The following is a 16,751-nucleotide window of genomic DNA, read 5'->3' as shown; positions in this document are numbered from 1 at the left end:
CATTTCACCTAGCAGAAGTACTGAAACATGTAGTGAATGCACACATTCTGGAAGATCAGTACCCATGTAAACTGAAATATGTAGAAGTTACCCCATTTCATAACAAAAATCTCCTCTCAATTTGTGACAATTACAGACCTGTGTCAATAGTTCCACTGATACCAAAAGTAATTGAAGATGTACCAAATAAACAAACTGTAATCACTTTGAAGATAAAAAGATGTTCATTAATTGTCAGTTTGGGTCAGATTATGAATGTGTATAGTTAATGTCATTTTTGACACAGTGCATCCAAGCAAATAGATAGCAGAACATGGGTTTAGGACAGATTTTTGACTTTTCAAATGTTTCTGACACTATGTACCACAAGATGTTATTAAATAAACAGCAGTTTAGCCTTACAGAAAATGCTGTTGTATTAGAAAAATATTTAAATAGTAGAATGCAGAGATTGTTGTAAATGGTACAGAGTCTGGGTATTTGTCAGTGCATGCAACTATCCCTCAAGGTTCAGGACTAGTACCAGTCTTATTATTATCATCATTATTTAAATTGATGACTTGTCATACACCATAACGGGACCATATACATGAAGTTATTTGTCACTGATCTAGCTGTCTGCATAACATAAAAAATAATAGAGATATTGAAATATGAGATGGATGGATTGGTGATACTGAGAAAGGTTTGTGTAATGCAAATTCCCTTTGTCTCAATCAAGATACAGCACAACACATACCCAATCCACAACTCCTCTTGCCACCCTGCAGCACACAAAATGGCAGCATTCTGGTACATGATTAATAGAGCTATCCAACTACCACTCTCAGAAGATAAATGTGATCAAGAACTTGAAATAATAAAACAAACAGCTATTGAAAATGGCTATAACAGCTCCATAGTAGAGACCCTAAAACAATTTCAACAGGAATTAAGTGTTGTAAATTTCTTTTGGACAGCAATTGATTCCAAACTGCCTTGAGATAATCACACAAATAAAGTAGTATGTAAAATTAGTAAAGGTATATTTGCCCTATTTTTAGCATGGCATCCATATCTCTTTGAAGACCTAGCTAGTATAAGAAAACTAAAGATTATGACTCTCACATCATTATCTAGCTTGCTGTGTGTAATGTAAATCAAGGAGAACTGTTGTAAACACCAGAAGTATGATATGTGTTGTAAGTACAATATCATAAACAAACATGACCTAGAATCATTCCACTGTAAATAAATTTAAAAAAGAGGCATTTTACAAACAAATCAACTAACTTCTTCAATGTCTTAGCCTAGTTTATAAATGAGCTACTAGATCAATAATTATAAAGAAAAATCAAAGATTTTCTATTAAACTGGGTCCTTATGAAGTTGCTGAGTTTCTAATTGAGGCCAAGAAAATGGTGTGATTGTAACAAGTGTTTGTTATTGAACTAGGAGCATTAGGATGTGATTCATCAGTGAGAAGTAACGTAAGTCATACTTTACTTTTGTGTTGCAAATGCCTTGTAAATATTTATATCTGTAATATACTGATATAGGTAATGCCTCAACAATTAATAACTTGTTGTGTATGTGTGTACCCTAACTTTATTTTTGAGTAGTAAATGCCTTGTAAATATTTATTCTGATATATATTGATATATGTAATGCTACAACAATTAATAATTTGTTGTGTATCCTAACTGTACTCACCCTTACAGTGCCCCAAATGATCTCTCAGATATGTAAAATGATAATAAAATTTGGTTCAATATGATGTCTCAGATGACCTCTAGGATCTGTATAATTCAATATGCAATAGTTATGCATCAACAAATGTGATTCCTGCTGATCCTCTTTCTCAACAAAATGATTGAATATGTAGAGAAAATAAAATCATGTCACAATACATCTTACAATGATTTTTAGTGCTACTAATATTCTAGTTTCCTTACTTTGGAGTAAGTATAAATGTTATGAATACATTCCTTACAAAATATAATAACAGCAAAATGTCCATGCAGTTTAATGTTTAATATCATCAAGCAGCTCTATATCTACAAGACGTTTTATGAGAGATTAAAGCACTTACAGATTCATATGATGTATTCTCCAGCAAAAGAAAAAAGGCATACTTACATTGACAGTACTTAAGGGAGGAGGAGTCCATTTTTCATCTTTCAACAGCTCCCTCTGTTTAGCGATCTTCTCACGTGAGTATTGGTAGTATTCGAAGTTATACTTTATCTGCACACAATACATAACATGTTTTTTTCTTCTAACTAACATTCAGCTAAAATTCTACTTAGAGGACAGGATTGGCATTCCAGTTAATGAGGGTAACACAGATACAGATGCAGCATTTGGCAGCTCTACTGCATTGGTTACTGTACAACTAAGAAGCAGACAGGCTAAAGCAGACATATAATGATGCTGCAAGTAATAGTGTATTGTCAGTTGTGCTATTCATAATTCAGCATTTAATAACCTTTTCATGTAAACATTAATCCTGCAGTGGAGCCCAAAAATTTTATTTATTTGCGTTTAATTATAAATTACCTATCCCTAACTATACACTGCATTTAATGTTTTTGCACAGCCACCTACACCACTAACAAATCAGATACTGGTTCATTTACATAAGAGTTAGTTAAAGATACATGTATACTGTTTTTATTCCTACACTTCCACAGTAAAGCAGATAACACAACACATATCAAAGGCTCTGTGTGGCATACCATTTCTAAAATACCACCAACAAACAGGTCTTACTGTGTTACCCCTCTTTACAATTTTGTTGATCAGAGAAAATGTATTTTATTGATGAGAAGTTTTAATTAAATACACATGACCAGCATTACACTATTACTTGCAAACTGGAAAACCATTCTCTGACAGAGATGAGTATCTAGGCAACCTGAAGAAACGGCTTTTGTTGCGTCTTTCCATGCAGAGGAGGAACCCTATGAAGAACTTACATTAAGTGCCGACAGAGGAATTGGCTTTGAAATGAGAAGTGCATCACCAGTTTTTTCATCCACCTGTGCATACACTGAAGGACACTTCAGGCACGAGAAGTTGTATTTGATCTGTAGACGTTAGTAAATCATGAGGAAAAGATAGTGACAACTTGAGAATCTACACTTCACATCTTTGTCATCAATATTTGTGTATGTTACATCATTTACACTTGCAGGTTTTATATACAACAAAGCAGGGGAGAAAAGAGAGAACTATGAATTGCATCAATATTGTGTATCAGAATCACTTGAATCATAACTTTGGTGCTGCAATGCCTGTGACAGATTTACATTATACAGCCTTCATCTAAATTTGAAAATAATTTGTTAATCACACAACATCAAAAACACACAAAACTTTCAGTAAAAATGCTACAAAAATATAAATTTAAAAACAGAGCACATTTCTGATTATTTCACTACTTGTGTTTGGAGTAAAAGATTGTAGTTTCCCACTCTTTTCCAGTAATTACAGGTCAATTCTTTTCTGCAGCATGAGTCACTGATTTAGAGAGCTAAATATCTCATTGTTTCATCGTATGTTCTCCCAAATTACATTATGTATTTAAATGGAGCAACATAAATGTAGAGAAATGATGGGTTGGTAAGTGTAACAAAATAGAAATTGAGCTATACAATACACAAAGACTGTAAAGCCTGGTTCAACTGTGTAGTATGTAACTACTGAAGCATGATGCTTTTTGCACAAAATGCTATAGTCATTATAAGGAAAAAACAGCCTAGTTACAAAAATTATGTTTTTGACTATTCACTTGCAAACAATTATCCTCAGGCTGTAAGGTACATAATCATGAGGGACATGTCACATGAATATGGCATAGCCAATGTTGTAGACTGGGTTACTACTTATTAATTGATGTTCTTCATATTCATACAAAAATATAAAGTATTTGCACTAGTAACAATTTACAGGAAAGATTTACATGTTACAGGTGAATAGTGAATGCAGAACATGAAACATTATAGCCTATATCGTTCATTATTCACCCATTACTTTTTACATGAAGCGATGGAAATTAAAATCTGAAATGAATGAAAATCAGGACTGGAAAAAAGTAGTGAAAATGTCTATGGAAATATTAAGGTAATCAATGTTTCATGACTTCATAATTCAATATTTGAACATATAAAGTATAACTGTAATTAAGAATTTTAATAGACTAGTTATAAACCTGATGATTTAAAAGGAAATGGAAGGAAAACAGAAAAGCTGTAAGAAACAAACACTAAATGTTTTTTCTCTCCCTCTGGCACTGAAGATCTGAGACAAAAAATAAAATAAACTAAGAAACAAAATCAACTGGAAAAAATAGGTTGCTTCTCAGCAGATAGAGGCAGCACTGAGCTGCAGACAGGCACAACGAAGAAGCAAGCTGTTTGCATGTAGCTATTGGACTAAGTCCTTTTGTTACTATTCTCTGTTAGTGTCCTTTGTTGCTATTCTCTCTTCTGATAAAGAATATAGTCCAATACCTGAATAAATAAAACATTTTTTTTTCATTGTGCCTGTCTCTGACTCAACGTTTCCTCTATGTAGTGAGTAGCAATCTATCATTTCCAATTGTTGTTATTCCATCCATTATTTTCCATTGTTTAAACTAAGAAATGAGCTCTTTACTATATGCATTAGAATGTTCATATACTAAAAACTGATGTTTTCCTTGTCTTTCATTCAAAAAATTGGTTTCAAATGAGATTTCTGGAGCTCTCGATTTAAAAAAGATAAGTTTAGAGACCACCTTAATTTCCAAACAGCAGATTTTGTGGATGAGCAGGTTTTCAGGACTATTTGCAGTGAACCTATACTCACACAGCAGTTCTTTTCTATCATCTATGGAGGACAGAGAGAGAGAGAGAGAGAGAGAGAGAGAGAGAGAGAGAGAGAGAGTGTCTTCATAAGGACATATATGATGATCCAATATCAATGAGCTAAAAATTCAAAGTAAGGCAATGAAACCTCAAACTGAGAATGAGTGGACCAAGGAAGAAGGCAGAAGTAAACTACATAGCTCAGTAAAGGAAGTATTCAAATGGAAAATATTCAACAATTAAGCCCTGTTTTATGTTTTGAGAATATGATTCTGTATTTGAGTGTAACTATATTTTTACAATAACTGTAATTAGTACCAATATCTTATTAAATCAAATGCAATCATAACACACAAGTGTTGGACAAAAATATGAAAGCACCACGAGAAACACATGCTTGAACACAATTGCAGAGACTAGCCAAATCTGCAGGTTGTGCTATTGTTTCTTATAACAAATGAAACTCTGCAATGTCCTCAGTACATTAGAAGTGACAGTCATGGTTAGAACAGTGTTCTGTGTAGCTGTGGGGGTGTTATGCCAGAGCTAGGTGATTTTGAATAAGGACAAATTGTTGGTGCTCATATGGTGCCTGCTTCTGTAACCAAGATAGCCAAAGTGTTTGGAGTCTCAAGAGGCACTGTACTAAAGGTCAATACTGCATACAGGGAAAGTGGATAAACATCATCTGCTAAGTCACAACACAGGTGGTAGTTTATGTTACGTGATTGTGACAGATGGTCATTGAAGAGGACTGTGACAAAAAATAATAGGATGACAGCTGCAAAAGTCACTGCAGAACTGAATGTCATACTCATGAATCCTGTCAGCATCAAAACAACACAACAGGAGCTCTATAAGCAGGGAATAGGAAGGTGAACTGTAATTCCAAAACCACTCACCAGGGATTCAAATATCTGCAACAGGGAAACATAGTCCTGAAGCCATAAAACCTGAACTATGGAGTAATCGAAGATTGTTGTTTGGTCATATGAGTCTTGTTTCGCAATGTCTGGCTGAACTTACATCTCAAGAACAAAACATGGTGGGGATTTGGTGATGATTTGAGCAGCCATATCACAGTATTCCATAGGCCCTGTGGCTACTCTGCAAGGTCACATTACTGCCGAAAATTATGTGACAATTTTGGTTGATCAAGTCCTTTCGTTCACACAGCTCGCATCAGCCAGGACTGGTTTTGTGAGGATGAGGATGTCCCATCTCCCCTGGGCACCACAGTCACCAGACCTCACTACTGTTGAGTATTTATGGTCAACTTTGGAGAGAAGGATGCATGGTCACTATCTACCTCTATTATCATGAACTGAACTTCCTACTGCTTTGAAGGAAGGATGGTATAAGATTCCCTTGAAAACTATATAACCCTGTATTCATCAATTCTCAAATGACTGGAAGGCATTTTGAATGCCAGTGGGCTTTCTACACCATATTAGGCATGATAATGTGATCTGTTATTGGCACTTCTGTAGATATTACAGTATGCTGTACAACCTGTTTGTATATAAAACTGTATGATATGTACAATGCTCTCAGCTAGAAAATACCAGGTAGAGTACATGGACAATAAGTAAACAAATAAATAACAATGTGTCCAAGGGCTACTTTGTTAGGGGTACTTTGCACAGCACAATGTGTTTAATTTCAGTGGCTGCTTTGTAAATCATGCCATATAAATCCTCCTTACAATAAAAAACTTCTCTGGATTGTGAAATTGTGAAACATTTCCCTATCACATTCTTTGGTTCTGGCAACCTCTTCCTCATTAGAAACTTTTCAAAACTCCATCACATTTTTTTCTGTATCACCCCTCAACCCGTTGCCCTTCCTCACATTAGGAATGGTGAATATTTGACTACACACTTGAACAGAAATGTATATTAACAATGGTGAGAGTAATGGTAACGATTCACTATATGGCTCCAATAGTGGTAAAAATAATTGGGTCATTAAATCCTTGTTGTTGTTGTTGTGGTCTTCAGTCCTGAGACTGGTTTGATGCAGCTCTCCATGCTACTCTATCCTGTGCAAGCTGCTTCATCTCCCAGTACCTACTGCAACCTACATCCTTCTGTATCTGCTTAGTGTATTCATCTCTTGGTCTCCCTCTACGATTTTTACCCTCCACACTGCCCTCCAATACTAAATTGGTGATCCCTTGATGCCTCAACACATGTCCTACCAACCGAACCCTTCTTCTAGTTAATTTGTGCCACAAACTTCTCTTCTCCCCAATCCTATTCAATACTTCCTCATTAGTTACGTGATCTACCCATCTAATCTTCAGCATTCTTCTGTAGCACCACATTTTGAAAGCTTCTATTCTCTTCTTGTCCAAACTATTTATTGTCCATGTTTCACTTCCATACATGGCTACACTCCATACAAATACTTTCAGAAATGACTTCCTGACACTTAAATCTATACTCGATGTTAACAAATTTCTCTTCTTCAGAAACGCTTTCCTTGCCATTGCCAGTGTACATTTGATATCCTCTCTACTTCGACCATCATCAGTTATTTTGCTCCCCAAATAGCAAAACTCCTTTACTACTTTATGTGTCTCATTTCCTAATCTAATTCCCTCAGCATCACCCAACTTAATTCGACTACATTCCATTATCCTCGTTTTGCTTTTGTTGATGTTCATCTTATACCCTCCTTTCAAGACACTGTCCATTCCATTCAACTGCTCTTCCAAGTCCTTTGCTGTCTCTGTCTCTGACAGAAATACAATGTCATCGGTGAACCTCAAAGTTTTTATTTCTTCTCCATGGATTTTAATACCTACTCTGAATTTTTCTTTTGTTTACTTCACTGCTTGCTCAATTTACAGATTGAATAACATTGGGGAGAGACTACAACCCTGTCTCACTCCCTTCCCAACCACTGCTTCCCTTTCATGTCCCTCGACTCTTACAACTGCCATCTGTTTTCCGTACAAATTGTAAATAGCCTTTCGCTCACTGTATTTTACCCCTGACACCTTCAGAATTTGAAAGAGCATATTTCAGTCAACGTTTTCAAAAGCTTTCTCCAAGTCTACAAATTCTAGAAACGTAGGTTTGCCTTTCCTTAATCTAGCTTCTAAGATAAGTCGTAGGGTCAGTATTGCCTCATGTGTCGGAACATTTCTACGGAATCCAAACTGATCTTCCCCGAGGTCAGCTTCTACTAGTTTTTCCATTCGTCTGTAAAGAATCCGCATTAGTATTTTGCAGCTGTGACTTATTAAACTGATAGTTCGGTAATTTTCACATTTGTCAACACCTGCTTTCTTTGGGATTGGAATTATTATATTCTTCTTGAAGTCTGAGGGTATTTCACCTGTTTCATACATCTTGCTCACCAGATGGTAGAGTTTCGTCAGGACTGGCTCTCCCAAGGCTGTCAGTAGTTCTAATGGAATGTTGTCTACTCCCGGGGCCTTGTTTCGACTCAGGTCTTTCAGTGCTCTGTCAAACTCTTCACGCAGTATCGTATCTCCCATTTCATCTTCATCTGCATCCTCTTCCATTTCCATAATATCGTCCTCAAGTACATCGCCCTTGTATAGACCCTCTATATACTCCTTCCACCTTTCTGCTTTCACTTCTTTGCTTAGAACTGGGTTTCCATCTGAGCTCTTGATATTCATAGAAGTGGTTCTCTTCTCTGCAAAGGTCTCTTTAATTTTCCTGTAGGCAGTATCTATCTTACCCCTAGTGAGATAAGCCTCTACATCCTTACATTTGTCCTCTAGCCATCCCTGCTTAGCCATTTTGCACTTCCTGTTGATCTCATTTTTGAGACGTTTGTATTCCTTTTTGCCTGCTTCATTTACTGCATTTTTATATTTTCTCCTTTCATCAATTAAATTCAGTATTTCTTCTGTCACCCAAGGATTTCTACTAGCCCTTGTCTTTTTACCTACTTGATCCGCTGCTGCCTTCACTACTTCATACCTCAAAGCTACCCATTCTTCTTCTACTGTATTTCTTTCCCCCCATTCCTGTCAATTGTTCCCTTATGCTCTCCCTAAAACTCTGTACAACCTCTGGTTTAGTCAGTTTATTCAGGTTCCATCTCCTTAAATTCCCACCTTTTTGCAGTTTCTTCAGTTTTAATCTACAGGTCATAACCAAGAGATTGTGGTCAGAATCCACATCTGCCCCTGGAAACGTCTACAATTTAAAACCTGGTTCCTAAATCTCTGTCTTACCATTATATAATCTATCTGAAACCTGTCAGTATCTCCAGGCTTCTTCCATGTATACAACCTTCTTTCATGATTCTTAAACCAAGTGTTAGCTATGATTAAGTTGTGCTCTGTGCAAAATTCTACCAGGCGGTTTACTCTTTCTTTTCTTACCCCCAATCCATATTCACCTACTATGTTTCCTTCTCTCCCTTTTCCTACTGCCAAATTACAGTCACCCATGACTATTAAATTTTCGTCTCACTTCACAATCTGAATAATTTCTTTTATTTCATCATACATTTCTTCAATTTCTTCGTCATCTGCAGAGCTAGTTGGCATATAAACTTGTACTACTGTAGTAGGCGTGGGCTTCATATCTATCTTGGCCACAATAATGTGTTCACTATGCTGTTTGTAGTAGCTTACCCGCATTCCTATTTTCCTATTCATTATTAAACCTACTCCTGCATTACCCCTATTTGATTTTGTGTTTATAACCCTGTAGTCACCTGACCAGAAGTCTTGTTCCTCCTTCCACCGAACTTCACTAATTCCCACTATATCTAACTTTAACCTATCCATTTCCCTTTTTAAATTTTCTAACCTACCTGCCCGATTAAGGGATCTGACATTCCACACTCCGATCCGTAGAACGCCAGTTTTCTTTCTCCTGATAATGACACCCTCTTGAGTAGTCCCCGCCCGGAGATCCGAATGGGGGACCATTTTACCTCCGGAATATTTTACCCAAGAGGACGCCATCATCATTTAACCATACAGTAAAGCTGCATGCCCTCGGGAAAAATTACGGCTGTAGTTTCCCCTTGCTTTCAGCCGTTCGCAGTACCAGCACAGCAAGGCCGTTTTGGTTAGTGTTACAAGGCCAGATCAGTCAATCATCCAGACTGTTGTCCTTGCAACTACTGAAAAGGCTGCTGCCCCTCTTCAGGAACCACATGTTTGTCTGGCCTCTCAACAGATACCCCTCCGTTGTGGTTGCACCTACGGTACGGCTATCTGTATCGCTGAGGCACACAAGCCTCCTCACCAACGGCAAGGGGGGGGGGGGGAGGGGGGGGGGGATTTCCAGTATCTCCAAAATTGTGGAAGTGTGAAATTGGCCAGCAGTGTATCCTCTATCCTCTACTTCAACCAAGCATAAGTCCAACTTAGATTAATCATCTCTCTTCTCAAATTTTTTTTTCAGCTTGAACAACTAAAATAGAATAAGAATGATTTTTAAATACAGAGTTTACCTGTCAAGGTAATTTATCTGTTAAACTCTGCATTTGTGTACAATCAATGTTTGAATGTTAACAATTCTAATAAATATAGAAGCATAGGTCACCGAAAAAACAACATTGTAACAGACAATTATGACTAGTAGATTTACAAGTCATAAATGAGGTATTATTTGTCAGAAAGCTAAACATATGCTTGAAACAACACATGCAGTGTTTACTGAGTCACACAGCCCAAAATAGAAATTATTGAGTTGGTGTATGTTCTTCCCTTATTTGTCATCGAAGTACAAATGTGGAGTTTGAATAAAGTGTTTAAAATGTAGTGTATGAAGCAGTATGTGCACTTGACAAGGGTAACATGTGAACATGCTATATCATTTTTAGTGTATCTGCACTGCACAAGTCACAGTGATTGCATTAGCCAGATCTTTGCCATGAGCTGTTCCATTCCTTCATTTTGCTGCATTTCAGTCACTCCATTGAAACTCCACAATTGCATTTTCATGAGGAATATGTAACGAACATTTCATAACACAACTCATGTTTTGGGAAATATAATTCTCTAAGTACTCTGGGTGATAAAATATATAGTTTCAAGCATTTTTTTAGCTTTATTCAACATAATATCTCATTTATGGTCTGTGATTCTTCTGTTAATAATTGTCTGTTACACTGTATTGATGCTTCAGTGACTTTTTCTTCTGTAGGTTTTAGAATTGTTAACCTTTAAATATTGATTATAAACATCAGTGGAGTTTAATAGATATGTGACCTTTATTGACAATAGAACAGATAACTCTCTTTATTTTAAAATAAGTGCTATTCAGTTTTAAATGAGATACTTTCCTTTCTGAATCACATATCCATTTCTTGTGCTTCCCCTTTTCCTTCTTATGTCCCACTTCCTGTCGCCATCATCTGATTTCAACACATTTACTTAGTTCCTCATTTTGTGGTCACACCTTTTACATTGTCTTTTTCTTTGGCTGCTTCTTCTCTGTCACAAATCTCTTCTTTCCTTCTGTTGTTGATCTCTATTTTATATCTGACCTATGTTTCTAGTTTCAGTCCCTCAATGTCTTCCCTCTATTTGGTGACTATTTTCTCACCACTTATTATTCGACAGGTACTCACTCCTCAACAATTATGAGCATGTAATTTTCTTTATTATTAACAATATTATGGAAACAAAAGTTGCCACTCATCATTTAGTGGAGATTCTGAGTCGCAAATAGGCACAACAAAAAGACTGTCACAAATGTAGCTTTTGGCCAGTAAGGTCTTCATCAAAACTAGATGACTTGCATGTACATGAGTGTGCATGTCTGTGTCTGTAATCTATTTTTGACGAAGGCCTTACGAGCCAAAAGCTCTATTTGTGACAGAATTTTTGTCATGCCTATGAGCGACTCAGCATCTGTGCTGTATGGTGAGTGGCAACTTTTTTTTTCATAATATTGTTACATTCCATCCTGGATTTTCCACTGTTTGATTTCTTTAGTTTTATTTTCTTCTTGTATTGTCTGCTCCTTGGTATGAAATCCTTAGATGCTTTCCGGCATAATACTTCCCTGCCATTTTGTAAGTAAAAATTGGAAACTCTCCACAAATGTGCCACAGTGTACTTTATAATACACTCAGTCATTTTCATTAAAAGAAGACAGTAAGAAATTTGGAAGTATTCTTGACAGGCAGACACCAGTAAAAAAGAATTTACAAGAATTGGAACAGAAATTTACTTTCACTCCAAACAACAAAATGATTCAAGAAAGTATAAGAGAAATTATAAAGCACTTCCATGAACTACATGGGGATTGCATCTATAACAGAACAAAAGAAAAGAAATTAGGATTGTGGTTGGGAAGTAAGAGAAGGCAAGTGAAACAAATGCTACACAGATAAGTGCGAAGTTAACAGTTTACAAGGATCACAATCACATTTTTAGTTGCACTACTTTGAAGTTAAAAGATAATTAATTTAAAACTGACACTATCCAAAGAGTATATACAACAAAGTAAATTAAATTATGCTATAATGCTTGTTTATAAATAGACAACTAGAAATATCTCTTCAGATTTATGTTTTGCATATTTTTATATAAACTTGAGCATTCCACTGATTTGTAATTACCACAGTAGAAACGTCACAACAGCAGATGTACAAGAACACAATAATTCTCCATATTTATTTTTCCACAGGGTTGGACAAAATAATATGAACATCCTCACTATATGGCCTCATTTTTGGAGGTTATTTTCTGACTTATCTCTAGCATGATGACTTTGTCTTCTGTTTATATTAAATATCTTTTGAAGCATTCTAGTCTATCAGTACAGCTGTCATTGTCTTGGGGTCATATTGACCTATGTACTGTGTTAGTTAGTGCAGTTATTATCTCAGCCATATATCTGCTTGGGGTATCTAGATCTATTGTTTACTGATTACATGAAGTTCAGTGATTGCACACAGTTCAGTGATTAGATGAAAATATATAGGGAAAATTATATGTACAAAGCACAGAAAAAGATGACAAAATAAACCTTATGGCACTAGGGTATTAATGAGAATCATTGCCTGTAGAAAGAAGATGGCCTACCACAAATATGACAGTGAAACTTTATATTTATTAGAAAACTGTCTCATGGAAAACACATAAATAAAATAAATGTGACATATACAAAGAAGGTGCTTCAGTGATGTAAGGAAGGAGTACAAAATCTGGGCTACCAATCAACAAAACATTTAATGTGACCGGACATATCTATCTTCTTCACACTATTGCTTTAGAAAGTCGTTTTCACACTATTGCTTTAGTAAGCTTACCAAATGTACAAATGATTGATCAATATATGTAATATCACATACATCTAGTGAGGCTGCCTACAATGCCACTGTGACTGACCTTAGTCACATAACCATGTGAAGTAGGCAGAATAAAAGTTCAACCACTAGTGGTCTCTGTCTCATTTAACTGTTATTCAACAGTCTCTACAACTGGGCTACACAGTGCCAGTAGTGTACTGTGTGTTTAATGCAGTAACTCTTGAACTTGTGGTTAGCAGCAGCTCTTGCCTACATAGAATTTTGCTTACAAAATACGTGTTAACGAGCTGTTCATGCTGCAATTTAACCTTCTACTTTGAAGTAACCTCCAAATAGTTTCTATTGTGACCCTGATGAAGATTCTTTCATGAACAGTTTCTGCTTCATTCATGGACTAATTAGTTATTTGATTATTTATGTTAATTATGGTTGTGGCTTAAAATGAGTGTTACAAGATTGGCAATGAGAAGGTTGCAATTTTCTTTCAACACATGTTACCATGGTCACCACAGTTCTTAAGCTGTAGCAAGAGCAGCACCACAACTTGATCAAGTACTTAACATAAGCACAGGAACAATAGCAGCAACAGCTAAACCAAAAACAACAGCATCGGGACTTACTCAAATGCTTAACTAGTTCGAAGAAACAATGGCTAAAACTGCACTGCGAGTAGCAGCGGCATCAACAAGTGCTGCCAACCACCCTGGTATTTCAGCCATTTAATGAGGATCATGAAGACAAATAAGTATGTCAAAAAATATTTCACACTGCATTTTCAAGCAATTGATGTCAAATGTCCAGATTATCAATGGACCTGTTGCTGTCTACAAAAGCGCAGTAATATTTCTTGGTCAAACTTAGCTCCATTGTTTGATCTGCTGGAGTTACCACAGTCTGATGTATTAGCTTTATTTTTGGAGTACTTTTCCAACAAAATGTGTGAGGTAGCAGCAAGTCTAGAATTTTTACATCACAAGTCAGATGCTTTAAATTATGCAGTTAGGATTGAGGAATTGCAGGGGTGAGTAAAAAATGTAAATTCACATGTGCATTTGGTAAATAATACATGGAACATTTAATTTGTGATGCAGTGAGTCGCTTAGCCCGGACAACGAGGAATGCATAACAAGCTCGAAGACAATATGATCCTTTCCTGGCTGATGTGCTGTGAAACGTATGCATATTTGAAATACAAGTGGAGCAACAATTTTTTTTTATTATCTTCGACATTTCCAAAACTGCTCAGAGCCATGGTGATTCAGAGCACCACATTTCTGTAAAGAGACTTTAAAATGGTAAAGAGGTTCCATTTCATGGTGGCCATCCAGTAATGTTCTCTACAATTATGGACTAGTGATAGGTATCTTTCCTGACACAAACACATGGTTTTCCGGTTGGGTGGACTGTTCTTCCTTGCCTTCTACATGAGACTGCATTATGATGATAAGTATTACAAGGGTTTATGTAAAGGTCACATTGTGGAAATATGCTGAAGTGTGGTGAGCACAAAGCAGTGGCCCCAACTGATGAAAATTAATAACATTTCCAGCAGTGGTTAGGTATTAACACTGCACAAAATTTTGTTACATGCAACAGTATAAAACATTCCAGTGACCTTTCTTTTCAGTACTGGCACATTAATCCTAGTCATTAACCAGTCCGTGTACTTTAGTTTGGTCACTCTCTTGCTCGGTACAGAGTAACCAAACTTGTGGGCATACATCCACCATGAAGTGCCTCTTTGGAGTTGTGTGCAAATAATGGTCAGTTTTAATCAGGTATATGAATCATTGTCTTTCTTTGTTTTGGCAGATTCGTTGGTCGAGACTATATTGGGTGTCATTGCATATTCTGCTTTTAGACTTTCTTTACATCATACATCATACGTGCCTCAGCTTTTCAGTATCTTGTGCCAACACTGATACATTGCACATGCAATATGTGCCATTTTTTGAACCTGGTCTGGGGGAAGCAGTTGACTTCCAGGCTCATGTTGTCTTAAAACCAACAGCAAATCCAAGATTTTTGGAAAGCCTCCCCTATTCCATTGGCTGTTAAGAATCAGATTAAGATTGAAGTCAATAAATTTGAATAACAACAAGTTTTGTCTCCCACCTGCTACAGTCAGTGGGATTCATCATTAATAGAGCTCAGGATAGCTGGGACTTTCCAGTTGCTTGGAGCCTTCAAGCAAACCATTAATTCTCAGGTGGTCATGAATTCTTATCCCTTACTTGGTTTGGGTCAGCTGTTTACTAAACTTTCAGGAGATAAGCTATTCTCCAAAACTGACTTTGCAAAAATGTATTTTTAATTGCCTTCTAGCTAGGACTCACAGAAGCTTTCGGTTTCTGTTCAGACTGTATCAATGTAACAGGTGTCCCCCCCCCTCCACCCCATGGCTAGTGCACCCACAGTTTTGCAGAGGTGTGTGTGAGTCACTTTGATGTTGTTCTGATAATGGATCACACAATAGAGAAATGTTTGCGCAATCTGTATTTGGTTTTTGTAGGCCATATACAGAAAAGACTTGAGTGTAACTTTCCCAAATGTACCTCTTTCCAGCCTTTAGTCCATTATTTAGGCTATGTACAGGCTATTTGGAATATGCCTGCACCTCAGTCTGTTAAGGATCTTCAAGTATTTCTGGGAGGAGTGTACTACTATGACCAATTTATTCTCCAGGCAGCCTCCATGACCCACCTGTTCTCAATGGTCTGAAAAGTACAATCAGGATTTTCTTAAGTTAAAATCTGCCCTCCAATTAACACCCTGCCTTATGACTTAACAGCCCCACTTGCCACTGATGTTGGCCACAGATGGCTCCCCACACAGTGTCAGAGTGGTTCTGTCTCACATACGAGTATCAGATGATGGAATGGAGAGGTCAATCATGATAACTTACTTCAGCTCAAGAGCATTACTCTCAGACTAGAAAAGGCCTATTGGCCAACATTTCTAGCAACAGTAAATTTTGCATTTTTTTATATGGTCTCAAATTTCATTTTGTCACTGGCCACAAACTGTCTGTGTAACTTTCTGGACCCAAAGTTAAACTTCCAGAGTATTTTGTGCATTTTATTCTTTGTTGGGCTCTTTATTTGGCAAATTTACAATATTCCAAGTGGTATTGCACATCTGCTCAGCTCTGTAGTGCAGATGTGCTATCTTGCTTTCCAGGTCTGAGTTCTGAATTTAACTGGCAAGAAACAGTTTACCTTCAGTTATACAACCAGCTGGAGCAATTGTTGATGAGTTCTCTATATGTTCCTGGGATGTTGCTATAGCATCTTGATGAGACCCACTTCTCCAATGAACCCTCCAATACATCCAGTTAGGATGGTCTCCCAAGCTCTGCAATGCAGATTCACCTGGCCTTTGCTCTCTCTCTCTCTCTCTCTTTTATATATAAAAAAAGTCAGTGGTACCAGCTTCATGTTTGGCAAGGTATGGTGCTGCTTACAGAATATGACAAACAGTGTTGTGCAGTGTACCATCGTCTCTGCAATTTTCTAGGTGCTTCAGCTCATGCAACGATCCAAATGGGGTATTTCTAGTGGTAAGCAACTAGCATGGCCTTGTATGGAAGATGATTTTGCAACCAGATCCACCTCACTCATTCTCCCCATGGTCAATATCACAATGGCTGTGGGACTG

At 36.9% G+C, this 16,751-nt stretch overlaps 1 protein-coding gene across 1 annotated transcript in view; it reads right to left on the bottom strand.

Annotated features, from left to right (window-relative positions):
- LOC124594163 (transient receptor potential cation channel subfamily A member 1) overlaps positions 1-16,751 on the bottom strand; it is a 208,368-nt gene that overhangs the window by 87,291 nt on the left and 104,326 nt on the right. Inside the window, exons 13-14 of the mRNA XM_047132522.1 lie at positions 2,958-3,068; positions 2,119-2,226 (exon numbers count right to left, since the gene is read on the bottom strand). Of these exons, the coding sequence (XP_046988478.1) occupies positions 2,119-2,226; positions 2,958-3,068 (219 nt within the window). The remainder of the gene's footprint in view (positions 1-2,118; positions 2,227-2,957; positions 3,069-16,751) is intronic.

This window comes from Schistocerca americana, chromosome 1 (genome assembly GCF_021461395.2).
Source record: "Schistocerca americana isolate TAMUIC-IGC-003095 chromosome 1, iqSchAmer2.1, whole genome shotgun sequence".
NCBI classification, from domain to species: Eukaryota; Metazoa; Arthropoda; class Insecta; order Orthoptera; family Acrididae; genus Schistocerca; species Schistocerca americana.
Note: the sequence above shows the minus strand (reverse complement) of the source record. Positions and strands in the feature narration are given on the sequence as shown.